Here is a 27,805-nt window from a genome sequence, read left to right on the forward strand (position 1 = left end):
TCTAAAGGACATGTCGCTTTTGAAACTGATAAAGGAAGAAGACCATTGAAAAAACCATCCTGCGTCCTGATCATATATTTGTTTCGACAAGCCAGGTACGCGGTACCTAGCGAAATCGTCTGTGATTAGCGTAGTCTTTATTTAAGTAACTCTTGTCCATCGCGGATAGATGTCGCGAACACATAACTCTTTCTCTCTCTCTCTGTCTGTTTTCTTCTTCCCCTTTCCCCTCTGCCCGCTTTTAACACTTGCATAAGGCCAAATACATTGTGCGCCGAATTTGTGAAGCAGCGTGGTAAAAGGAGGTTTGAGGTTGTGTATGTGTGGATATACTTGAACGTACATTCTGAAGTGCAATATTGGTCAACCGATCTTAACTTTGTGGTAAGAACAGCAGTTGTCATACATTATGATTGGTGACTTTTTGTTCACCAACGATGTATGTGATACTTCCTTAAAACGCACAATTTCGGCTACTGCTTGCAATACAAGTCTCCAAAACCGTTTGCCAATACATTGTCACCTAGAAGGTAGCAACTGCGATGTTTGCTGTAACTTTGGACGACTTTCAACATTAGATGAGGCTTTCCCCCCAAAGTCTCGAAGTTGTACGTTGAACTTCTGGTATAAAAACTGAAAGACAGTGCATTTAAAGACTTTTTCGAGAATGTAACTGTTCAGCCATATTTAGGCTATCGGCACTCCTTGTCTGTATATTATATATTTTAAACATTTACCATTACTGCTTACTTCCAATGGAGAATTATTTTTTCAAACTTTACCCCCTCCCCCCCATTTTGTTCTGTTCGTTTCATGCCATTGGCCCTCCTTTCTTCTACATTTCTTTCAATGTCTTTCAACTTAGAATAACAATGGAAAATATCAGCTATGCTTCATACTACACTGTTCTAATTCTTAGCCTGTATTATTAGTACTTCTAAAAAAGCTTTACAAACTTCAGAAATATTTGCGAATCCTTTCAGAATCATGGCCTTATCTCTGAACCCCCTCTCCCAATTATATCATAATCAGTTAACTTGTAAGTGGTGGAACCACACTATGATAAAACTTTAGGTATTAACTAAAAGAAAACATCTGTGGGGTATGCTAAAAAACTTATGAGTTTATCAGCATCCAGACTACACGGCCATCTTCAGACTCACCACCATGAAAACCTCAAATCCTAAGTAACAAATTTGTTTAATGTTCTTTATAAGTTTTTTTGACAGCAGATAGAACTCTGGAACAATTTTTAATAATTTATTTTTGCCTCTTATTCCTTGAAATCCCTTCATATACCACTGGTGGTACACATACTATACTTTGGGAAATACCTAACTAGATGGCTTAGGGAACCCAAAGGTTCATCACAGAATTTACAAAACCCATCCACTGGTCCAGTCCTGCGCCAGCAAAATTCAGTCGCCTTCAACCCCTATCTCCCATAGAACCTGCTCGATATTATCCTCCCATCTACTTCTAGGTCTCTTCCAGTCATGCTTCCTGACAAATACCTGGTGCACACCTCTTGCCCCATCTGTGTGCGCCACATGCCCTAGCCTTCTCATACTTCTTGACCTCATCACCATGACAATATTTGGTGAGGAGTATAAATTGTTAAGCTCATCATTATGCACTTTTCTCCATACCCCATCCTCCTCTCTCCTAGGCCCAAATATCCTCCTTAACACCCTATTCTCAAACACCTGTAATCTGTGTTCTTCCCTGAGAGTGAGAGACAGTGTTTCACACCCATATGAAACAACGGGCAAAACTATTATTTTAATCTTGTAAGTTCTTAGAAATCAGATGGTAAGACAGAATAGTTTGAACTGAGAAGTAGCAAGCATTTCTGGAATTTAGTCTCCCAATTTCCTCGTGAATATAATTTTGATTTGTTATTGTTGTTCCCAAATATTTTAACTTTGTCACATTTTTGAAGGATTTATTAGCCACCCTATTATGATTTTGCCCTCCTGTCTGCTGATGGGATAATAATATGTACTTGGTTTTTTCTGAATTTACTTCTAGCCCCACCTGTCTGCTAGCCTCTAGTAAAACTTGTGTTCTTCTTTATTGTATTTATATCGTTACCCAATAAATTAACATCATCAGCATGTGCCTATAGCTGATGTGTCCCATTCAGTTGCAAACCGCCCTGCCTATCTTGGACTTTCCTGATGGCGTATTCTGAGGCAAAGCATTTCATTGTTTTAGACCATTCTTGATGGAAAATTAGTCAAATAAATATTTACCCATATGAATTTTGCCACAGATTTTTGTTCAAAAATTTTTCTAGTGTAGCAGTACTTTTAAATAGAACATTTTGTCATCTAGTGTCATTACAGAGAACTTTTAGGCCAATGTGAGTATAAAAAAACCATGCTTCAAAGCAGGTACACATACTGAATTTTACAAATACAGATTATTGTTCACATTTTATTTTACTCTTAGACACAGAGTAGTCTCAGAATGGTACACAATACATTGCAATGCATTTAAAATTTATTTTAAAGAAAACAGCCAATATGAAGGATGATGGAGCAGACATGAAGATGGCCATCATTTCTGGAGATCAGATATTTGATACTGGTAGGATTTCAGTCTGCTTTACTATTTTATGACCATATATTATTTTCATATTTTGGGTTATGGTACACATTTGCATTCGTGTGGATCTTGCAGTTATTTAAGTTCAGGCTTACTCTTTTGGTCTGTAAGTTTAAAGTATTATCAAACCATCTATTATTCTACTTAAACTTGTAGTGTGTATCTCTTCAGCCATATTTTGATATTACTTCTGCAGCTTTTTCATACTATATTCACATTTTATTCAAAGTTTTCTGAAACTATAAACCTTCTTGATATTTAAACCTTATACTGTTAGGAAAATGTTTAAAATATCTGTTAGAAATAATTGGGTTCTAAGTTGTTCAGGAATTTTATATTTATTGAACACTATATTATGGATAAATGAATAAGAATAATTGTATACATTAGTTTAAATGCACACTACATGTTTTAGAAATAAAATACTGATATTACTGGCAGAAGTGGTTGAGAACAAACATGTTTTCTCTTCTCATGACCAGGTCAGGAAAATAATGTAAAAGGTGTAGGAGAATGTCAGTATCCAAAATTGTCGATAGAGGGAAGGGCCATTAGTGGATCCCTTGATAAGACCAGTGTGATACAACTAATCCTTTTCTGCACAATTTGAAATCACAATATCATAACATAATGAGGTCAGTTAATATATTCACTGTATACACTACAGATTAGTACATAACACAAGGCAGAGGATATTTGCTTTCAGTATGTTCCACTTTGGAAAGTATAATAAAAGGTTAATGTAAAAGACTGTGTGGATGACTGGGTCGAAATAGATTACGGATGCTTCAGAAAATTGGTTTTACATTGAAGTAAGGGAAGAATTTGTTCCAGTAACATTTTTGCATCTGCATGATTTAGACCAGTATTAAGAGATTGAAAGGTAGGATCAGGAATATACTAGTTGATATGACATGTAGAAGAGAGATTTATAATGAAATCAGTGCTTCAAAAATCATATAGGTGTTACTTTAAAACATATGTTCATAAATAATGAATAAATATAAGTACACATTCACTTATAACCAGTAGTAGGAATAAAGAGCATTTTAAAAAAAGTAATATCACAGTGCTGTATGGCAGTGATTACATGGAAAGTAGCTGAAGGATGTTGCAGGCAGTAAAATGAATGATTATGTAGCCTAAGGAATAAATTTATGTTCCAGAAAAGAAAAGTATTATCAGGTAATAGGTAACACACTTCGATTTTCACCCAGACAAGGGATGTCTCATGTCTGTCAGATTAGGCATTGGGTGAATGAGGACTGAAACTGAATTATGTATTGTGCAGTGAAAGATGGCTGTTTAACTGTATAAAATTCAATTAATTTATTTAAGTGCTTGACAACAGCCAAAAAGGCCAATAACAGCCAAGCACTAAACCAGAGTAAAGTAAAGTTTGTCCCACTATACGTCATGTAGGTGTTTGGGGTGAGTGGAGGTATAGCTCCTCTCTTCCTTGACCTCGGCACTAGATGGGGGTGAGTGGTCAGCATCACGCCCCCGGCCGACTTTACCCCCAGGAAAGGACCCCGGTACCCATTGTAGAGGAGGCTGGGTGGGCCCCAGAGCCGGTCTGGACACAGAGGCTAGAGGAAAAATCCTCTGCCCCCGTCGGGGATCGAACCCCGGTCGTCCAGCTCGTAGCTAGTCACTATACTGGCTGAGCTATCCCAGCTCACTAAACCAGAGTACAGGATAAAATATAATAAGTAATTAATTTATTTCAATAATAATAAAAGTAAAACAAACAAATGAAACTAAATATATAAATGTACCATATTAATAATAATAATAATAATTTGATTCACTTATTGAATCATATTTTACAAATAAATGGACTAAATATGATACCTAAGTAATATAATTCAATTTAATAATTCTAAATAAAATAAATAATACTAAATCACAGCAATGATAATACAATTTGAGATTTGCTAGCAAAATGTGTAATGTGTATTATTTGTTTCTTCAGTTGCCCGGATTACGTGTTATTTCAGGATCTAGAATGTATGAATTAGAAATTGAAAGTGATGATGATGGAGATGTGAGTGATGCTGATGAACTTCATGAGCAGTTTGTGGTTCCATATAGTTTTCATAATGAAGTTGCTGTAGCCACACACAAAATCTACATCCTGCATATGAATGTGAGCTTGTGAGTAACATTTAATTTATAATTATTTTAATTAGTTATTTTTCTGGTGGTATGCAACAATAGTCATTTCAGGACATTTTTATTGAAAAACAAAATAAGAAATGAAAATTGACTTTTTATGTTGCTTGCTTCATGAATGAAATAAAATGTTTTCATTATTTTAAAGGTAGGAAATTTAAAAATTCGTAGTTTGTGTCAGTTATATTTTAGCAACAAGAATTCAGCATTTGATGGATAAGACAAAAATAATGAAATTTATTTTTATCTGCAATAATTAGCATAAAACAACTTAGGAAAGCATAATTTCAAAGAACACTGGTAAATATGTTAACTTACTGGAGTATACCTTTCCATTCCTTTCTTAAGTAAGTCATAGAGTGGTGTTCCAAGTCTGCTTGTTTCCTGTAGTTTATATAGTCTACAACATATATTTTGGGTTTGCTTCTTTGTTAGCCATACTCTTTTTGTTCATTTCATACAGACTCATCCTTAGATAAAATTAGGCAAATGTCTAAATGTAACAATTTATAGTTAATTTAGTGCTAACCATTGTTTTCAGTTAGGTTTCCCTTGCTGTTCTGTGTACTACATGGAGATTTTTTTACAGTTGTTTCAATTTTGTTTTCTCTCCTCAGAACGTCAAATCCAAGAGTGGCTGTTGCACTATCAGATCAGTCAAGTGTCATTTATGATGTTAATCAGTTGACCAAAGTGGAATCATTATGTGGACACAAGGGGCCAGTAGTGAACATCAAGTAAGTATTGTAAGGACAAGAAGAAATTATAGCAGTTCAGGTCAAGGCTTTCTGATTAATTTGATTCCCAGTATGAGTGTTCTTGGGAAGAACTGGGCCTGAGAGACAATGAGATAATTAATTACATATTTTCAACTACAATTCATACTGGAGATTGCTGTCTTCTAAGTTGTGCTGTGTAGTCTGGTAGATGCCCACCAATTCATACTGTTGTAAAGAGTAAAGTACTGAAATGTAACAAAGAAATCCACCCATTGCATACAGTAGATAATTCATTCTACAAATTTATATTATATAATTACAGTTTTCATAGGAGTGTCATCAAGTGTTTGCTGTGTTTGTAATTTTAAATTTACAAGAATGTTACAAAAAAATTGGTAGGCATGTTCTTGATTTATCATAATATAAAATCTTGCATAATGATCAATTAATTATTATTATTATTATCAAACTGAATCTTAAATATGGAAATTGGCTTGGCTGCCATGTTTTACATTCTTTATTGTAATTAACAAAGGTTACATATTTTTCAAAGATAATTTTCCATGCCAGATTTTAGGACTTGGCATTAAATTGTGCTAGGAAATTGTTATTGTAAAGACGGGTTGCTTTCTAATGGTACAGTGTTCATATGAAGTCATGAAAATATGTCTGTCAGTTCTAACATTACTGGGGTGAGGGCAGAGGCATAGATGTGTTAATATTATAAACTCCTGTCTATTACAAAATAGTAAAATGTAATTCTTTGTTTCAACATATTCTTACATTAGAATTAATGTTTCAGATTCAGTCCAAATGATGTACATTTGGTATATTCTGCTTCTGCTGATGGCACAATCAAATTGTGGGATTTGAGGATAGGAAATCAAACTGTTAAAGAATTCAAAGGTACCGTTATTATTTTATATGATTTACTAATGTCAAAGAAAGTGGTACATCATTTGTAGTTTTGTCTTCATAATTATCATCTTTTTACCTTTTAACGTATGTCAGGTTTGTCATATGTCAGTACCTGTTCCATGTGTCTATTACCCTATCTTTGCCTCTTTTATTTTGCTTCTTACCTTTTCTGTTGTATAAGTTTGTCTTTCTCTGATTTTCTGTATTGGAAATTAGGTACATACACACTTGGTGAAAGTCGAAGCTGTTATATGAAAATTCAGGTAGCCCTCGATTTACGCTGGGGATGCGTTCCTGGACAAACCGGCGTAAACAGAATCGGCGTAAATAGAAACTCTTTTATAATGTAAATCAATGGGAAGTCAATGACATGCGTTCCCAGCACTCAAACATTGACGAGTAATATAATGGTATTACATTTAAAGCTCTGAAATAACATAAATAAAATGAAGGGAATTTATAAAATATACTTTATACACTTACAATCGGCAATTCGTTGGTCCCCGCGATTGACTGCGATTCTTTCATGTGATTGATGTGTGCAGTCATCTCTGCTGTTATGCGATAGTTTTCATTCATGTAAGATGCCAACCTATAGAAAATCGCGTAGTAAAAATAACCGTTACCTCCGCAGAGATTAAATTAGTCCTTTGAAAGTTTAAAGCGCCAGGAATGAAATTGCATAAGAGCAAACTTGCATATGCAAAAGTTTGCATTTCACAAACAGATTTTACTGATTCATCGATCTCATTGGAGCAAGTTCGAGTTAACGAAACATACGTAATTTCAGAGATGACTGTATTTATAATTTTTATTTAAAATTAGTGATGTAAGAATTACGATTTAGTATAAGAATCAGTGCGAGACACATTGTAAAACGTTATAAATAATAGTAAAATATATTTTTTTCACTTTTTGACTTGCTGGTTTCAAAATCGGCGTTATTCTGAATCGGGCTACCTGTATAATATTACTGTTTTTTATGTCCTGTTTGATAATTATTCAAATATTATATTAATGATTTCAGATGATACAGAGGGTTCTGAAAATTTGAAACCACTGTCAGATTTTGATGTTGCTTCCAACAGCCATTTTATATGTGGTGGAACAGAGCTCATAGATGATGATGCATTTCTTCTCTTCTGGGATCTACGTTCAACAACTCTTCTTGGTGGATATTGGGAGTCCCATACTGATGACATTACACAGGTTGGTGATTTACACTGTATGGCATCTATTTATTGTGAGATACATTTTTTGCGGTTGGTAAAGTTATCCAACATTGTAAATCATTAAATAACTTTCAGGGTCGACCTTGGGGAATTTTTAGCAGATTTTCAGCACTCTTAACCTTCTTGCCATTGTACTTTCATACTGCATCCCATTCTGTTCATTAATTGATTATCCTTCCTGCACCATGCTGTAGCTTAAAATTGCTCACTAGTTCAGTCAGACTGCACAGAAAGTGCAATTGGTCTAAAGTTATCTTTCAATTACCACATCTTGGAGCCACCCAACTTCAGCCAAGTATGCAATAGGCTTACTTGGATGCATTGGCTTATCACAGCTATTCGCATAACATTATTGAGGTTAGCACCTGTTCCTGCATATAAGATTATTTTTTAATGATACTAATATTATCTTCAGCTCAGAGTTTGTTGGTTGTGAAGTATAGGAGGTCGTGACAGACTGGGCATTAAGCTTGGAAGAGGTAGGAAGAAATTTTGCAGAATTTTGGTGAGGAAATTGCTTGTAAAGCAGCTACTTTAAGGAACATTATGTTGATCTTCATGAAATGGACTGTGAGGATGAGAGGTGGGTTGAACTGGCTCAGGACTGCATCTAGTGTTGGGCTTCAGCATTAGCAATGTTGGACCTTCGTCAGAGAGACAGTTAGTACGATGGATTGATTGATTGCTCATATACATTTATTGGATATTATTGGTATGCTTTTTTATAAGAAACTTCTTATTGCTTTATTTAATTGTGAAACTGATCTCATATGAGTTATCCTTCTTGTACAGTAACATCTTGATATGTAGAAGGTAGAATATGAATGGTGTTTGAAATGTGATAATGTCATTACATTGGTCAAATGTGAGTGTTCATGTAATGTGAATGGTTGCACAAACTGATAAATTACATTTTTCTTCATTTGAATATTGAACTTAAGAGATATTGCTTTGTTGAATTTCCATTTCTATTTATACATTTTATATGTATTCTCTGTCTTGGTATTAGTGTGATAGTGTTTAGTAATGTTTATGAGTCCAGGTGTGTTTTCATCCAACAAAACAAGACATGCTTGCTTCAGGATCAACAGATGGTTTGATCAACATTTTTGATCTCAGTAAATCACATGAAGAAGATGCCCTTCAGCAAAGTCTGAATACAGAATCTTCAGTGGTAAGTTTTCAGATTTGTACTGTACTTTTCTAATTATCATATGATGGTGACATTAAATTAATTAAACTGTGATTTTGGTCTTTACCTACTGGACTTTAATTAAATAAAACTGAAACCATATATATTTTTATGTTGACTTTTGAGGGAAGAACTACTTCTGTTTCCTATTGAATGTGCATTGGGTCAATGATGCAAATAGAAATACAGTGGAGCCATCACTACATGAGCATGATCCTTTTGACGTTCAAATTGCCTTTGTAATGTTGAAAAGGTATGAATTGCTTAATTCCAGCAGAATTATCCAAACAGGAGATAATGTATTATGTTCTGAAAATCACAAAGTTGTTAATTTTACTTGGAATAAGGAAGTATTCCTACATCCCTGGAAGCAATCTATTATTGTACACTCTGTCTAACAAAAATCACTTCTGGTTTGGGACTTAGAACATTTCAAGCACTTGGTTTTTGTTACACAGGTGTACCTATTTATAAAAATGTGATAAACTTCCTAGTAATTATTGAAGAATATTATTGTTATCACATAGTACCCACATAAAGTAGAAATATCTTAGAAAGAAGATTGCTATTAGAATGTTATCCAGCACATTAACTCCATTATTTATATGAAATTCTTGTCTCATAATTATGTTATGAGTGTTGAATTTAAATGCAACATTTCTTTATTGCATGAGTAATTTAAATGGTTTTTAATGGTCTTCATCAAGTTATATTCTGTAAGTGTGAAATTTTGTGCTGACAAATAGGAAGCTATCAAATTTATTGGAGCATATATGAAATATGCACGACTTCTAAAACACAATCTTGAAATGTACTTATGATAGGCACTTCTACATCTTTACACTGAAAAATCAGCTTAAAGTATGTGATTATTACATAACTAGACACCAGATCTTTTGACAGTTGGAAATATTCTGACATTGAGCATAGTGTTTAAGTTGTCTTAAAGATGTAATTTGAAAAGTATTCATGTGTTTATAAGTAGTGTAAACTATATTAATTTTCTAGGTACAGTATTAGCTTTGTTGTCTTTTTTCTTTCAGGAAAAAATTGGTTGGTTTGTTCAGGAAAACAGTAGTGACATGTTGTCTTGTATAACACATACTGAAAATCTGCAGCTGTGGACAAGTGATGGGGCATATCCATTCCTTCAATTTTCCAGGGATAAGATATGTCATGCAATGCAGGTAACATTACCATTGAAATTAATCCTGTCCCTCAATATCAAAAGTAGTTTAGAGACAGTTGCTGGTATTTTTTAAATACGTAACTCATGAATTCTGTACCAGGTGGCACACCTATCAAAAACATGTCACACGTTTCAGCACTTTGTGTGTTTCTGCAGGAACATACAATAAGCAGGGCCATTGAGGCTGTTGGTTAGTAGATATTACCTAACCACACAGTTGCCAATGATACCAGCCTACACATTAATGTTCCAGCAATCTTGATGGCCCCACTTGCATGTCACATGCAGATTATGATGTGTCTGCAAATGGCTGTTGTGATTCTCTAAGACATACAGAATTTGAGGTTAAGACAGCCATCTTTAAGACACCTTCACATGTGAATGCTGCATTGTCTGACCATAAGATGTGCTCCTTAAAATTTGTATCACGTTCATGTTCCCATAAAAGTCATAATTATAGGAGAAGAGACCTTGAATCTGTAGAGGTATGCATGCAGGTCTTCATCCTAGAGGATTAAATGGACAGGATATTTGATACCACATTTCCTCATAGATTCTGTGCCACCATATCCAGAACCATCTCTCTGAGTGCTGGCATTCAGTGTGTGCACAGTTAATCCCTAACAAGTGATGGTGTAGGTAGGACATTGACAATCTCCCTCATTCTCTTGTCCAGCTGGCAAAACACATTACTGTGTGGATGGCAGCATGCTGTTTTTTCTTTCTTTCTCTTTTTCTTCCCCCATAAGCCATAGCTGTAATGTAGGCCTGGTTACCACAAACACCAAAGTTGAAATACATATCAAATTATTCATGCAACACGAAATTCATTCCCATCTTACTCATGTGTTACTTCCACATAACAACTGCTTAGTACAACAGTAAAACTCCTAACTGTGTGCTGTACATTACATCCTGTGGTCCTCCCACAGCTTGATCAATGTGCTTAACCCATTTTATGGTTATGTAAAAAATTTCTTCTAGAGAATTCTTACTTTTACATTTTCATTTTGTTTTGAGGTTTAGTACTGCCACATTTCCTGCATTCTGTATAATCTGTATAGTTCAAATAATGGCATTAAATAACCTAAGAATGAATAAATAAATATTTAGCATAGTTAAGTACTGTTCTTTTCCAGCGGAAATGTGTTGAAAGCTGCTTCATAGTTGATGCACATCAGACTAATAAACCTGGAGAGATATTGCTGCTGACTTCCTCAACAGCTGGACGAGGGTATGTTCTACTGCACATTTATCTTTTAGGTGGAACTAAAAGTTGTATCATAGAATTTAAAACTCATGGGTGTTAGAGAGGTATCTGGTTTGAATCATTAGGACTATATCTCATCATTAAAATATCCCTAATATTTCTCAATCCCAGTCTGCATGAATCACAAAAGAACCAAAGATAGCAAAGCAAGCCAGTGTTAGAATATCTTGATGCTAAATAAAATAGTTACAGATTATTGTGTGCATTGCATAGTTTATATGAGCAAGTAATGTAAAATGGTATCTTTGAGGTCAATAGGAAATGATAATAGTGCATAAATATTTGTATATGAATATTCTGTTTCAGAGAGTGTCTGAGGACACTTACAGTGCATAAGCAGAAGCTGAAACCACAGTCAAATCTTGCTGGTAATAAGCAGATTGTCCGGGCAAGTTGCTATGACAGGAATGTAAGTCTTGTTGGTATTATTGTTGATTTCATCTTTTAGTGTCTTCTGCTCCTTTCCTTCTTCCTCCTCCTCACCTATTTTTCTTTGAATTTTCATGTATTTCCCAATTCCTTATTTTATAAACTCATCCCAGCCCCCTTTTGTTGAATTGTTTCTTTCTTTTGGTTTATCAGTTTATTTTAACCACTTTGTGTTTGTTTTTCCCATGTTCCTGTCCAATGAACTAATTATTTTGGTTGTCTGTCTCCTTCCATTCTTTCTATATCTCATTGCTACTGCAACATCTTATTTTCATGGTTTTCTTTTACATCCTTTTTCCAACTCTCTGATTTTTCACCTGACTTTGCCTCATGACTTAAATGCCTCCAAAAATTTATTTCTACTAGTTTCAATTGAGTTCTTTACACCTGATTCATTGCCAGTATCTTGAAAATCCAAATTGTACTCATCGTAATATTTTAAGAGACCAACTTTAATTAATTGGGCTCATTGTTTTTATTAGATTCGTGTCATGAAATTGTGTACATTTAATGTTAATTGTATCCAGCTGAGTTTACAATTATGATTATGATGATTCAAGATTGCCTGATTTATGTTTAGTGTCATTTCTTTACTTTGTATTATTTTGTTATGCACATTATTGTATTCTGTTATATGGAACAGTAAGCGACTCTCCGTAATGTGAAAATTGATTAGTTGATTACTGTTAATGATTTGGTTGTGTTCTGAAGGCTTTTATTTCAGCACATTTACCCACAAAGGGAACTAGATTTGTATTTGTTAATACTTCAGGTGTCATCACTGAATAAAAATATCCTCATTATCTTTCCCTTGAGATCACTGTCACAGAAGTACTTCTTCTGTATGTTTAATTTTTTCTTTGCTTTATTTTATAAAAAAATAATCCTACTGTATCAGTTGTATATGCCATGGACTTCAATAGTGCCAAAATTTCCCATTAGATGGTATGTAAGATCACAGAATTAAATTTAGAGCATGCCAAATATCACCAAAAAGATGGTAGAAAAACAAGTTTGCTTGTGCATTTTCAAATTAAATTAGGACTTGCTTGTAGATAGTGATTTTTGTCTGGATACAAATAACTGCTTTGATAGTGATAGTACTTAGTAGTGATAAGAGCACTAGTGAAATGTTTTAGTCATTAGCAGCAGACTATTTACAACTTCTTGAGAAGTAAATGTATGGAAAATAATATTGATTTAAATTGCACTGCATTAATTTACAGAGTGAATTACTTTTGACTGGAGGTGAGGGTGGACTATTATCCCTGTGGAAACCCAGAACTGAATCTGAGACTGACTTTGATACACATTTGAAGGTAACATGCCATAAAATTCTGACTTTATAATTAGTGTTCATCTCCAAAGCCCCTACATGAGATCTGACAAGTAACTGCACTGATGAGTCCGAACATTCTGGATTGCATTCAACATTCTTGTATAAAAGTCATTGATAAACATTTTGTGAAGTTCCAGTGTTACATTGGCACTGTTGATTATCAAAAGCATAGGTGATAATTACCTTTAAACCCTTCATCTTGTGTAGTAGTATAATACAAAAGTTAAATAAACCAACCACTTTAACCACATTTATATTGGCTCTTTATTTCTGTACCTGCTGAACATTTTTCAACTTCATCAGTGGATACGCATCCACATATTTGGTTCAATATATAGAGTACATTAAATTATAGAAACCATACATAGTGAAGGCAAGGGTTGTATACCAAATGTTTTGGTAAATCATGGAAAACAACCACTGGGCAGACCAAGGAGGAGACTGGAAGATAATATCAAGATGGATCTTAGGAATGTGGGATGTCCAGTGGCAGACTGATGTTGGCCCTGCAGATTCTGCTATCTGGGAGTTAGTTAATGTTTATGTTCTACTAGCACAGTTTTTAATAATATTTCCATTTATTTTGTGTAGTTGTGAAACATGGTCATTTACCTTGACGTAAGATCTGAAAATCAAGGAAGTGGTGAAGAAAATTTGAAGGCAGTTTATATCACATGAAACAATGCAATTTTTAATTCACATCCTTTGTGGGTTAGCTTGGAAGATAGAATTTCAGTAAAAAAAACCCAAGAACATGGCCACTTGGAAGACCAGGAAAATTCAGAAATTTAGATAGATGACTGGGAGGTAGATAAAATTTGCTCTTGGTCATGTCAAGTAACAGACTTTGGTAGTGTTGAGTGTTTCACTGCTGCTACCAGATAGTGTAATTATTATTAGTTGTTTAATTTTAATATTTTCTGAGTTCATTCTGAAATTGAATGACTTCAGGATATAAAATTCAGTCTTCCTGAATATAGTGTTGCTGCAATCCCTCTCCATCCCCAACATCAAAATTATTTGCATAGCTTGTAGTACTGTTTAAATTAATGCTCCTATTTCAAAGGATATGACTGTACTATATGTTTGCACCAACATTTTATGAAAATTACTTCATAAATAAGACTCTTTTTTATTCCAGAAGCAGCAGAAGTTAAAGCAGCACCAAAAGAAACCATATTAAATAGAACTGGACTTCCTTTGACCACAGTAAGAATCTGCAAATAAGTATTACTGGCATTTTTTTTACAATTTAAATAGCCATAAATTCTACAGAATGTCAACAGGTGTCACTTCTATATGCGATGTTTTTTACACTTAAAATATAATGAGAAAAGAGTGGTGTAATAGGCATAAATTAAATTACAGTGTGCCCAACACACCAGTGTATTTATTAAATTACTTTGATGACAATTATACAGTAACAATTCTGAACTAGTGAAATGCTTACTTCAGATCTGGTTGGCAGATTTTATTTACAAATCTCCATATATAATTTTATATAAATAAAAATCCTATCACAAGATAAGAGTTTTTACAGCACATAAATTCAGGTTGATCAAAGTACTACTGATATTTCAGAGGAATTTTTGGTCATAATGTTCACCATGCATGTAATAACATGTATTTACCATTGCTATATTGATATTGTGCATCAGTTTGAGGTGAAATAAATATTACAAATGAGTTACAAAATCACCATACTTAAGGTGTCATAAGCAACATGTCATAAACAAAATCTTATGGCCTCAGGCAACAAGATGTTGGTTTAGGATGTGAGTAATATGTTGTGCTATCAGTATGGCAAATGAAAAAAGAGGGGGGTAATAACAATACTAATAAATAAAAAAATAATGGACTCTAAGGCATGTATTATTAGCTTTCACAGAAACAGTATATCACTTGGAGATTATAGTTAATCTCAAAAGAAGGTAGAATCAAGCTTTACTGATCATACAAAACAAAAATACTATAGTCAAAATTATTATAATTACAGTATTACAAAATTACTTACTAGTACAGTATTAATTCTTAAATATATAGTAGTGCAATATAACTATTTCATAGTAGGAAACAGAGATATAATGTAGCTTTTATGCTTACTCAAATTGAGTAACTTCTTAAATGTGTATAAATAAATATATATCTTTTACTGTGATATAACAGATGTAAATAAAGAACAACTATTTCCATCATAAGGCATTTTCTCTAAGTCCGGCTTAAAAACACAACTTATTCAAGATTATACATAATCATGTTCAAAGAAAAACATGTAGGTATATAACCACATAATACATTGACATAACACTTAGACACTATCCACATCTGTACTTTAAATCAGCCAGACATACTTATAACTTAGTCTGCCAAAGCTGATGGTTAAATAAAGACATGTTTTTAATTAAACTATTGGAAGGTTTATTTTTTAGGTAATTGTTAATAAAATGTCACTTTTATTTGTCTAGAAAACTTGAGAGATTCAGAAGTATAATTTGTTTTATCATGGTTTGTTTGTTTGTTTACAGAGAACATGAACTGGGATTTCTTTAAAGCTTCTGAAACAAATTTATTTGTACTAAGAACTATTATTTGTCTACAGTTAAGTATTTACAACTACTTAAAGCCACACAGTCTAAGCAAGAAAACTACTACAATCCCTTCTGGTCACAAGCAATTTATAGATGGCATGTTGTCATCTACTTTGATGACAGAAACATGATAAGCCTGAAAAAAATGAAAGAAAATTCTGTCAAACATAGTTAATTTAAAAATGCTAGCAAAAATAAAAATTACCCTTTACAGCATATACAACTTAATACTACATTAGGCTGATATAATTTTCCCTTCCGATTACCTCCAAGAATGGATTGATTGTGCTTCATACCAAACAGTGCACAAAAAAATTTTAGGTTGTAATTGCAGGAAATTACCCATTGTTTTGTATATGTGAAAAACATTATCTCTCACCAAAAGGGAAGAACATGGACTGAGGGTGATTGAGAATGGTGCTGAGAATATCTGGACCTGAGATACGAAGTAACAGGAGGCTAGAGAAAACTGCAGAGCACCTTCATAATTTGTACTCTTCACCAATTATAATAAAGGTAATCAAATTAATGGCACCGATATAGGTACAATATGTAACATGTATGGAAGAGATGAGAAATGCATAAAGGATATGGGCTGGAAAACGAGAAGGGAAAAAGACAACTCAAGAGAACTAGGTGAAAATGGGAGGATAGTATAAAATCAATCTTAAATAGACTTTCGGAGTGTGGATGGGATTTGTGTAGCTCAGGATAGTGTCCAATAGTGCACCCTTGTGAACAAGGTAATGAACCTTTGGGTTCCATGAAAGGCAGCGAATTTCTTGACTGAGCGACTTTGCTTCACATGAAGTATTCTGCTTCAGGAGTTATTTGGGGGGGAAAATGCTCACATTATATCCAGGCAAATACACTGCTTTTCTCTCATGAAAAGGTGAGGCAAGTGAGAAAAAATTGCCAAACTTTACTATTATACTGTACATTCAGGAACACAATGAACTTCAGTATACATGAGTTTGAGTTATTCAGGGGATATATTTTGTCAGCCAGTGTGTACTTATCTGTTGTCTCTTGTTTACATTTATTCCAGTTTTAATTTCTGTGGTGAGTTTTATTTCAAGAACTGTTCACAGTGAAACATCAGAAATTACTGGCCACGTTATTACTGAATATGATGATGAAACCCAAGCTCATGAAGTTAAGTTTGATGTGACAAAATGAGCATCAAGAAATGTTAGCTTCCACATATGTGATCTGTATTTTGAGTATGAATTATTCAGACCTGGCTGAAACACTGAATGAAAATCAGTGCTAGTGGACATAAATTGTTGGAAAAGTGATTTATTTTGTATTCTAAACAATAATTTTGACAGCAATAAGATAGGGGTAAAGTTATTACTCTACAAGATTTCTTTATTACACATTAATTCTTTTGAATGACTGACTTTAATTGGAAAAATAAGAATCATCCAAAAAGCTGGTGTATGGCTCACATATCCTCAGTCTAGTGTCCCTCACGAAAATACATTGTGAGATTTTATCATAATTACTTTTCTATAAAACATTTAAAACTTTAGTCTTTCTACTGTATACCATTTCCTCACCAGTAAAACTAGCTTATCAAAACATAATACAAGGCAAAATGTAAAAATACAAGCTTAAAGAAATAAAATGTAAATTAATGCTGAAGGCATGCCTATGGAAGTTGAAAGGAAATGGATATTCATAAGTGGTGAAGACAACATATGAAATCACTGTTGAAAACTATGTGAAATTATAAAAGTGCCAAATTACTACTAAGAATCAACGTACCGGAAGTTGATGACTTTCGCTGCCAGTAGGCGATTACATTCATCTGTATCAAGAAGAGGGAGGTGCACATAAGGACTCTCGTTCTCTTGGTCCGTAAACTCAAACTTGTGAATCTTTGCGTTGACCTTCATATCCCCAAAAGGACCACGTAATATCAAGTAGTGGAGTGCCAGAGGGTACGTTGTCTTGGTTTTCAGGATCAACTGCAGTTTAACAATATATAAGACCCATAAAAGAGAAAGAGGGCGGTGGATAGGTAACTGCACTGTCATTATACAAATGGAAACAAATGACATTAACACACTTAAAAATGTTCAAATTGAAACCATATAAGTTTATGGCAATTTACTTGGGTTAAAGAAAATGTAAAGTTCATATTAAATTTAAAATACAATGTATTTACCGTGTGTTATACATGACTAGGTTCATACAACTGAAATTCAGTAATCAAGCAGTTCCTCTCAGAAAGCAAAAATAAAACAAAAGTTGTAAATGGTTGAATGAGAGACCAAAATTCTTGAGGGATGCCAGCAAGAACTTACCCATTGTAAAGCTGGCAGAAAACACGGGGAAGTCAACACCAACTTGCTCAATTCTGTGCACAAATTCCCCATGTTTCTGCCATCTTCTCAACAAGTATGCACGTGTGCAGGCTGTCCCCTTTCACTTGTTTTAAAATTTACATTTACTTATTCTTCACATATACATACCCGCAGTTGTCATTATGTACCCCGTGTTCATTAACGGAACAGGTGGAGCTGAGAGGCAAGAATCAACTGCCCAGTAAGAGTATGTAGTCTCACTCTAGTCTTATGTCTTCTTTTATCACCAGCTCTCTACCTCTAACTCTCTATCTTCATTTTGTCAGTCTATATTCTTCTTTCAATATTCTTGATCTTTATTCAGCATGTAATGTCTGTTTCTTCTTAACCTGTATTAAGCTGTCAGGAAAGAAAAATTTAACCCTGGAATGGAATAATGAGTGGTAACATTTGCAGCAATCTGTCAGCCATGACCACTGCAGCTGTTCCACTTCTTCCAAACACTACAGAAGTGTTTGTTTGACGAACGACACCAATCTGGATGATGTGCAGCACTATCTTCTGTGATGCTGAACCTAACTGTGGGATTGAGGGGTGCAAGGACATCGGATTAAGGACACTTTAAACCCCCAGACTTACCTCGAGTCATGAAGTCTGATGCTGCGCTATGTTGCAGCCCTACTTCCACTTTACCTGGTAAGTCATGTTCCGCTCGGAGCTCTGTGTTGGATCTCTCTGGCTATCGTTAATGCGCGCCTTCATCACCCACTGATTGTTGAAAGCGGTGAATCGGCTCGTCTCATAGAAGAGCTTGTGCACAAACTCATCTGTGCGATACGGCTTTATCTGCAAATCTAAAAAGAAAAATTATACTGTTAAAAGAAGTTATGAGAAAAAATTACAAGACTGTTACTTTCCTTAAAATATTTCAATCTGCACTGTGAAGATAATGAACGCTATAATAATTATATTATATAATCCATTTCTGTGCCTAGTTTTCACTAGTACAGATCTTATGTTATGGCATGACACCATGTTTTTAACTCTATCAATATAAAGTTTCATGTGCTTGTCTCTCCAGAAGTCCATTAGTTGGAAGCTAAATGTGGATTTCTTCCCAACCACCATTTGTTTTAGATTTTACAAAAAAAAAAAAATTAAGACTTTAATTTTCTTTTTGACGATCTTTTATTGCTCAAAATTTCAAGACCCTGCATAAGTTGCAATAGTGTTCCTCCTCCATCAGAAGTTGACACAACTATCTTTCTGGTATAAAACTAAAACACATGTACAAAAGTAGTGATGTAGATACCAAGTTCCTTGAAAATGCAAATAATATTTCAAAAGCTATTAGAGGGAACAACAAGCATAAAGGTATGGTACCATTCAGGCATAACTTTGTTGCATATCAAGACTGGTCCATCCTAAGTAACTCTGGTAGGTAGTCAGCTATAGCATATAAGCCTAGGGAAGTAGATGTGCAGAAAGATCAATAACAGCCAAGCTACATAATCCAATAGCTGATAGAACGACTATACAACCAAGCTCAATATTATCTAACCTTTTACAAATCCTTCAAAGTGAATGCCAAGATGTTACTGTAATATTGGCCATAATCCCTCCCATAATTTCAAATCTAGGACATCAATATTTTCAGTATGTGGTATAGCTTAACTTTTTCAGTTGGTTAAGCATAATCAAGTGACATACAAGTTAAACTTAATGTCTTGAAATAAGGTAATGGTGTGACATACCATTGAATGTTATCTTCTCATATGACAACAAGTCAAATATACAGTTATATAACCTCTTCTCTTCTTCACACTTAAGGTCAATGACCTGCAAAGCTTCCATCACATCTGCTCCAGAGCGGTGGGGATGAACACATACATATTCATGTTCTGTTGCCTCATGAAATGGTCCACGCCATGGGCATCCAATACGACTATATTTGCAATTTGTAATCCTATAAAGTACAGCAAAATCATTACAGAATTAAAAAAGGGTACTTTAAGATAACCTTCAAATAACTGTGATGAATTTCTGGTGGAGATTTTTATAGGGAACATTTATCATTCCAACAAAGCCATTTATTCAATCATACATTCACTGAGTTGAGTTATCTACACAGAAGTCTGTCCAACAACAGGCTTTTACAAACCAGAGCCGTAATATAACTATCTCTAGTGGCACTTCTGTTTCTACATCGACTTTATTATAACTTAAAACCTACCCTGCCCTCCTTCCATATTCCCACTTACATCTTCCTAATTGTATTGTCTCACATCTAGCTGACATTCCTCACCTCTCATCACAGAGCATCTCCTCATGTCTCTCTAAAGTAATCCGTGGAAAATCTTTCCCACAGAACTGGCACTCTGAAGGCAATTCATTCACAGCTTTTTCTACAGCCAAGTTCCGAGATGCAGATGTTTTGCTAATTTCAATTCTGCAGTTTGGACATGTAGCAATCTCATCTCTCAATCTTGCATCCGCCAGTACATGAGTAAAGCATCCAGCACACATCAGGTGCCCATTGGTGCACTGCAACACAAATTTAATTTGCTACATGCATAAACTAGAAGTCTGAGACTTTACTCTTTTCAGCAGCTGGCAGGTTCAGCAGATATGAAATAGGTTAAAAATCAATAGACTGTCATATAGGTATTTCTTTTATCGGGAATTTCATTTAGAATAAATTAAAAATTATACTCAGAGAGTTCTTTGATAACTGCTACACTAACACAAGTAAATAAATTTGTAATTGTCAGTTTTAGTCTAGTTTGTGACACTATGCCACACCATACCGTCATGTAGGTAGGTAATCACCTATAATACTACACTTCACAAAACTACAGCAGACTGTAGTACTTTATTATATACCTTGTAATGGAAATTAAAACATAAATATAGTGTTTGCCTTTTTTCATTTTATATAATTACACTTAAATCTCATCCTGTGTAAATCTGAATTTAAATACATATCATAAGCTACTCTCCAGACAGGCAGAATTTACTGAACTTGATGAGTCCACCATCACCTTCCATTTCAAAAGAAAGTTTTTTTTAATGATTTTGACAAACTGAGTATGACTTGCCATGCAGTGGGATGAGCGCTTGTACATGGGTTATGTGAGAATCTGCTAACTTTGGGCCTTCCAACAGCTTCAATCAACATAAAGTTCTCAAACATTATAGAAAATAAATTATGCAATGAAATGAGGATAAAAACATCAAATATCACTTTTACCTGCAAGTGTTCAGTTATGTTTGGGAGCTTTGTTAATAAAGAGACTGTCTATGGGTTATGGTTCAAATACCAGTGGGATCAAAGACCAGGGGTTGTGTGGTAGGGTCCATTTGTATGAAGGTCATTCAGAAATTATTGGGACACACCTGAAACAGGCTGAGAAGAGATGGTGACAGCACCACAATCACACTTCAGAACATTCCACATACTCCCTCCTGATGTCAGTGGACCATTGCTATCTCTATGGTAACTACTTTATGGATGCAACAAAGTTTTTCAGGATAGTTATGCACTGACTCACAGACACTTGTGAAAGTTTTCACTGTAGGTAACTGGCTACAGCACAGTGGATCCTTCATCTTGTCAAACAGAGAAAGCCACTCCATCATCAGAAGAATGCCCACCATGTCCCAGATGACTGGCCACCTGCTTGCTAGTAAGCAGATGGTCAGTCTTCTGATACGCAGAGGGAATTCTTCTGATGATGGAGTGGCTTCCTCTGTAGGACAAGATGAAAAATCCATTGCGCAGCAGCTGGTTCCCTAATGACAACAACTTTCAGAATGGTGTCTCCAAGTCAGTGTGTACTATCCTGAAAGCCTGTTTGCTGCATCCATCAGAAAGATGGTAGTGGTGTATTAACTCAGTGGGGAGTATGTGGAGTGTGCTGAAGTGTAATTATGTGGCTGTCACCATCTCTCAGCTTGTATACCAGGCAAAAACTGATCACTTCTGAATTTACCTTTATTATTTACACAACAAAATACAAATTAAAAACATGCAAGTGCTTTTTCATTGTTAAAGGATTACAAACCAAGAGGAGATGAAAGTAGTTGAATTATGTCTGAATTGTATCATAATCTTCCAATGTTCTGTTAAGTCTAAATGTAAGGATTTGTTGGTTCAGTGGTTCTTAACATTCTTTTCAGAATTTTATCACTGTATTAATAATTCAGTATTTTGCCTTGCTGTATGCTATCTAGAACTCTGAAGATTAGAATAACCAGAATTATACTTTGCTTCATTTCTGTATAGGATTGAAACTTGGTCTCTAACGTTGAGGATATAACACAGGTAGAATTATACTTTGCTTCATTTCTGTATAGGGTTGAAACTTGGTCTCTAATGTTGAGGATATAACACAGGTTTAGGATATTTGAGAACTGGGTGCTTAGGAGAATATTGGATCTTGTAAGGATGTAGTGATAGCAGGCTGGAGAAAACTGCATAACAATAAAAAAAAATCTGTCCCACTATACGCCATGTTGGCGCTTGGGGGAAGAACCGGTATAGCTCCTACTCATTCTTGACCTCAGCACCAGATGGGGTGAGTGGTCAGCATCACGCCCCGGCCATGCTTTACCCCCGGGAAAGGGCCCCAGTACCCATTGGATAGGGGGTTGGGTGGGCCCCAGAACTGGTCTGGATGCAGAAGCTAGAGGAAAAATAACCTACATAATTTATACTCTTCACAAAATATTGTTAGGATACTCAAATCAAGGTTAAGATGGACAGGGCATATAGCATGTACAAAGGGAGGTAAAAAATGTGTACAGAACCTCAGTTGGAAAGCCTGAAGGGAAGATACCACTTGGAAGACCTGGGTATAGATGGGAAGATAATACTAATGGATCTTAGGAAAATAAGGCATGGACTGGATTCATCTGTTTGAAGATAGGGATTGGTACCAGGCAATTATGAATACAGTGATGAACACTTGGGTTCTATGAAAATTGGGAATTTCTTGACTACTTGTGAGATTATCAGTTTTTTATAATGTACTCCACTCCATGGGCATTAGTTTCACGATAGATCAAAAATATGCCAAACTAATGTTTCCACTTATCAGTTAAAACTGAATTGTTAGTATGCAAGCTTGAATAAATACTAATGTTGTCCCTACTGAATATTTATATGAAGTGTAAAATAATATTCTTAATGAATGGGCATATGACACATTCTACATTCATTTTTTTCTATAACAGTAAGAGAAACTTACAAACCAGCTGATGCATATACACAAAGAAGCAGTAGTGTGCCATGACAGAAATTAATGATTCTGACAAATTGTGTCCTCAGAATACAAAAGAATAGAATTTATTTACATTCCACAGATCCTTCATGGCCTTAAGCCAAGAACGTAGAACATGTCTTAGCACAAAGCCTTGATAGAATGCATTATTTGTATTTTTTAAAAAGTCTTCCAATGTCGTTAATTTCAAATTTCTTTTAACGTGAAATTTATGAGCAATATCTTTCATTTTACTGAGATAAAATCAAAATTTGAGATCGATGTCATTGGTTTCATAATTCAGAGTTTTTAAAGCAGTCTGTGCCTCTGCGCTCGACACTATGTTAACTAGACACTCACCACTTAAAGATTTGCTCGTTATACCCATGAAGCTCTCAACTACTGTAATCGCTTTAACCGCAAAATGTTGCTCACAAAATACATCATTTCCAACCGACTCTTCTTTGTTTGCTCACAATAGCTGAGATCTCATTATAACTGTGCTCATTATAAATGATTTCAACTGTACATATATTTATAATAGCTGATAATTTTTGGCTTGGGTAAATTCTTCAACAGAGTAGGAGAGAAGAGGCACTCTTTTAGTACTTCTTTATATCAGGATTCAGACTTTTTATAGTGGGGGAAGGTTACAGAATAGCTTAATTCCAGTATAATAAACTCCTTTTTGATATTTACTGAGTTTAGTGTTTGGCATATGAAGGTTATATCTGTATCTTGTATTTATATTGTGGATATCCAAGTTTGTTTGAAATTATTCTATGTTGTGCACTACAAATGATGATAATGATAGCAAGATTTCACAGGCTTGTGGGAGAATGTTAATTTTTTTTTAAACAATTCCCTACTTGAGGCTCTCCTTTTACTGCCTGCCATTATTCTGATGGTTTTCTTTTGAATGTCAAATATTTTTTGCTGCATTAACCCTTTGTCATCTAAATAATACTTAAATTCAGTTCCCATTTTAAATAAACGAAAATGCACCTACAACACAAAATCCAACTGGTTAATGTTACTTAAAGAGATAATTATTTATGACTCTGAAAATCACACAACACCCATAAATATGCTCTGAGTGTTTAACACTGAGTTAATAACAATTATGAAACAACACCAAGAATACAAGTGTGTTCTAATATCAACTATATATAAAAATTTAACTGCATTGTATTAAGCAGTTCAGATTTTTTATGTTATCCAAAAGCAGGGCAAAATTTAAGCACGTGTAAGAAAACTCTCAGGAATGAAAAAGATAACGCTTTCTCTGAAGAAAAAGAAGAGTTCAAGAAAAACTAAGTACTAGTAGGAAGTTATTTCATAAGATACGAACAGACAGCCAATAATAAATTTTAGCAGGTAGTAAGTTCAATAGATGTGTATTAATTGTTAAATCACGTCTGTCAATCATAGTAACTGTTTCAATCAGCTGACTGAAAGAACGAACCTGATAGACTGCAGCCCTGGGAAGATCCAAACACACAGCGCAACACAATATTCCACCCAACCTTTGTTCAAGTTTATCCGATTTTACATCAGTTATTTTGCAAAATTTTTGTCGCTTTTTTTCAGGTTCAATAAACTCTTCAGCTTTCTCATTTTCTTGAATATCTGTTTGTTCTCCACTCGACGACGCAGCCTCAGGGTCGGCCATCTTGTTTATTATGGTTTGCTGCGCAGTTTCCAGACAAAGCGAAATCACGTGATACAAAATGTTTCCTAGGGTGTGAGGGAGTACACGTGTAGAACAGCTGAGAAGTCCAATAATAGTTGTGCCTGTGGACTTTTAAGCACGTTGGATGTTTGCGGGACATTAATGGATTTATGAAAGTTAGGGCGTATGCCCATTGCTGTTACATTTTGACTGACTTCTTCTTCCTCTCTCTCTTTCTTTCTCTTCTTTTTTCTTCTTCTTCCCCCGATGTACTCGCTCATGGAATAATTTAGAACCCAATGTACACGATCTTCAGTCAGTTTTAGCTGCTGTGGATCGAAAACTGCGTGATTTTCTTGCTGTAATGTTTCATTATTCATCGCAGGTGTCTGCATTTTTAAGTACCGACAACAGTAGTTTTAATTGGCGTGGTTAAGATGTTGCGATTTTATTGTCAGATAAAACTTATTACACAGTTCTTTCCTTGTACTTTTGCCCCTTGAACACCACTCAGGCCTCAGTTTTCTCATTGTAGCACTAACATTTGATGTTTCTATTACGGCAGGTCTTTTAGAGAATATCTTGGATACTTTACTGGTATTGTTTTCAGTTCTTAATTTTTTACAGTTTCAGTGTCACATTCACTGAATTTCTAATTCAGCGAATTTGCATCATAGTGATGGTCACTGGAGCCACAATTAAATGGTTTCTGTGATGTAGTTTCCTTTCACTTGCATCAGTCTTCTTCCTCATTGTTTTCTGTTACTATATAAGCTATTACTGTCAGCTCTGTGATGCTGTGCATCTATAGTGTGTGTGTGTGTGTGTGTGTGTGTGTGTGTGTGTGTGTGTGTTGTTTGTTTGTTTTTTTTGTTGTTGGTGGTGGGTTTGTTTGTTTGTTTTTTTATGCCGGTACAGAATGCTAAAGGCATATCTTAGTATTGGTACTACCAATGTTGCATTTGGTTATATTTTATTTCTTATTATTACTTTTTTACACAGCTCTGTGTTTAGTATCAGTCTCCTTAGTCCTTCAACTCTTCTTTCTCATTTTTATGTTCTCTATTATGGTTCTCTTCTATACCTAGATACTTATGTTTTCATCAGTTCTGTAATTTCTATAATTTCATTTTCTATTGTTTCTATGTGCTGTTTTTCATGAACAGTGCAATTTTTTAAAGAAGTTGTGGCACATTTTTCCAACCCAAACTTCATTTTTGTCATCACTTAATATTTCAGAAGCTGGATCTTCTTCCATCTTTTGATGAACATGAAAGGACAGAAACCCTAGCTGTGAGTAATTTAGAAGATGGACAGAGTCCAAAAATAATATCTTTACAAATTATAATGCATCCTCCTTCAGACATTGTCATAGAAAGTGCATATTATATTTGGCAAATTGTTTGTGCTGGCTTCTGATCTAAGCGCACGGGAAGCAAAAGTTTTTATTTCTAATTGTAGATTATTTGCTATTGCAAAAACAGACTGGGATAAGCAAAATTCTTGCTAACAATTTTCACAAGTATATTAAGAATATGATATTTCATTGACAAGTATTTTTAATATATTGTATCTACATGATTATAAGCTGTGTGCATGTATAAGCCACACACGTTTTTAAGTTAGTTTTTCCTCAAGTACACATAAACACAAAAAAATGTTAACCCATAATTTTATAATAAACATATTGCCTGCTGGTCTCACACAAATGGGATTTTAAGTAGAATTGTCATACACCTGCAGGTGATGACCATTAAAATGAGAGAAAGGGAAATTAGAGACCAGAAGGAAAATACAAATTCTGCACAAACTTCAACTATTTATCATAAGAATAGTATTGGTTTGTGTGCTAACATTCATTAGGCTGAGGATGTTTTCAGAATGCAGTTTATGCCTCCTTACTTGCTAAAGTCCAGTAGCGACACAATATTTGTGCAGGTGATAAACTACTGCTTATGTACATTAAATAAGTAAGTAAGTTTGTCCGGCTATGTGCCATACAGTCACTTGGGGTGAGTGGAGGTGTAGCTCCTCTCTTTCTTGACCTCGGCACTGTTTTTGATGTACTCCAATTGTGGAAATGTCTCAACATTTATAAATACAATTGTTGATTAATAGTCTGACTTTGTGAAGTATAGTTATGTTGCAAATAATGCTTGTAACTGAAAACAATAAAAATCCTGAACATCCTTTTTGGTTTTGCTGTGGTAAGGAAGCAGATTTTCATTGTAACACATGCTACAAAGTTTTCAAGTCATAACCATAGGCCCATGTTTCTTCAGTGGTTATATATATTTTTTAATAAGTTTCTGTACATTCAAACAAGTCAAAAACCACATGTTAGAAATCATGGAGTGAACTTGGCTGGGACAAAAAGATTTTGAGACAAAACTGCTTAACATGTGCCAGAAAATTCCCACTAATGTTCTGATGATAATCCTCATGGTACTGCTGAAATAACATTTTAATTCTGATACTCTGGATTTTCAGTACAGTGTGATTGGACCAATCATGATGAAAGGCCTAAGTGCCACTGGAGGCAAGAGTCAGCATCTTCTTTCAGCATGATGGGGCACCTTTTGGTCACCAAATTATGGATTACGTGAGAATTACAAAAATCGTTGGATTGGTCATCCTGGCCCAATACCTTGGCTGACCATATCTCCAGACTTAACTGTACTTGATTTATTTTTATGGGGCCTAATGAAAGATATAACCTCCAGGACCAAAATACACACAAGATAGGAACTCCTGCATTGGATTATGGATGCTGCTGCTTACATACAAAAACACATTCAATCATAAGTAAATGAGAAAGACTGTCAATCAATAACTGTAGAAGACATTCTGAACTATAAGCTGTCTCATAAAATATAGCAATAAATTAATCTAATACTCA

At 34.7% G+C, this 27,805-nt stretch overlaps 2 protein-coding genes and 1 long non-coding RNA gene across 5 annotated transcripts; 2 read left to right on the forward strand and 1 right to left on the reverse strand.

The window, feature by feature from the left end:
- Window positions 1-214: 214 nt before the first annotated feature.
- On the forward strand, window positions 215-15,894 carry LOC110832345 (WD repeat-containing protein 89). Of its 2 annotated transcripts, none has more exons than XM_087343541.1 (13): window positions 215-384; window positions 2,517-2,592; window positions 4,611-4,767; window positions 5,403-5,522; window positions 6,307-6,410; window positions 7,450-7,631; window positions 8,697-8,828; window positions 9,890-10,033; window positions 11,175-11,269; window positions 11,612-11,714; window positions 12,961-13,053; window positions 14,218-14,282; window positions 15,599-15,894. In XM_087343541.1, the coding sequence occupies exons 2-12, from the start codon at window positions 2,529-2,531 to the stop codon at window positions 14,254-14,256; spliced, it is 1,233 nt and encodes a 410-aa protein (XP_087199667.1). In that variant the 5' UTR covers window positions 215-384; window positions 2,517-2,528; the 3' UTR covers window positions 14,257-14,282; window positions 15,599-15,894. The 2 variants fall into 2 exon arrangements, with proteins under 2 accessions (XP_087199667.1, XP_021924951.1); XM_022069259.2 differs by having other exon boundaries at window positions 216-384; window positions 14,215-14,282.
- Window positions 14,444-25,432, reverse strand: LOC110832344 (zinc finger TRAF-type-containing protein 1 homolog). The gene is made up of 6 exons (XM_022069257.2): window positions 24,700-25,432; window positions 20,279-20,517; window positions 19,728-19,939; window positions 18,667-18,827; window positions 17,432-17,634; window positions 14,444-15,797 (listed from the first exon to the last, which is right to left on the reverse strand). Exons 1-6 carry the CDS (start codon window positions 24,904-24,906, stop codon window positions 15,770-15,772), a joined length of 1,050 nt encoding a protein of 349 aa, XP_021924949.1. The 5' UTR covers window positions 24,907-25,432; the 3' UTR covers window positions 14,444-15,769.
- LOC110832347 (uncharacterized) lies at window positions 17,633-27,805 on the forward strand. Of its 2 annotated transcripts, none has more exons than XR_002543897.2 (3): window positions 17,633-18,669; window positions 26,146-26,199; window positions 27,397-27,805. It is a non-coding gene; the product is annotated as an uncharacterized LOC110832347 (long non-coding RNA). The 2 variants fall into 2 exon arrangements; XR_015533794.1 differs by having other exon boundaries at window positions 27,402-27,805.

The sequence above is a fragment of the Zootermopsis nevadensis genome, unplaced genomic scaffold, assembly GCF_977971745.1.
Source record: "Zootermopsis nevadensis isolate Lab colony 2312 unplaced genomic scaffold, Znev_1.0 Znev_ptg000006l, whole genome shotgun sequence".
Lineage (NCBI taxonomy): Eukaryota > Metazoa > Arthropoda > Insecta > Blattodea > Termopsidae > Zootermopsis > Zootermopsis nevadensis.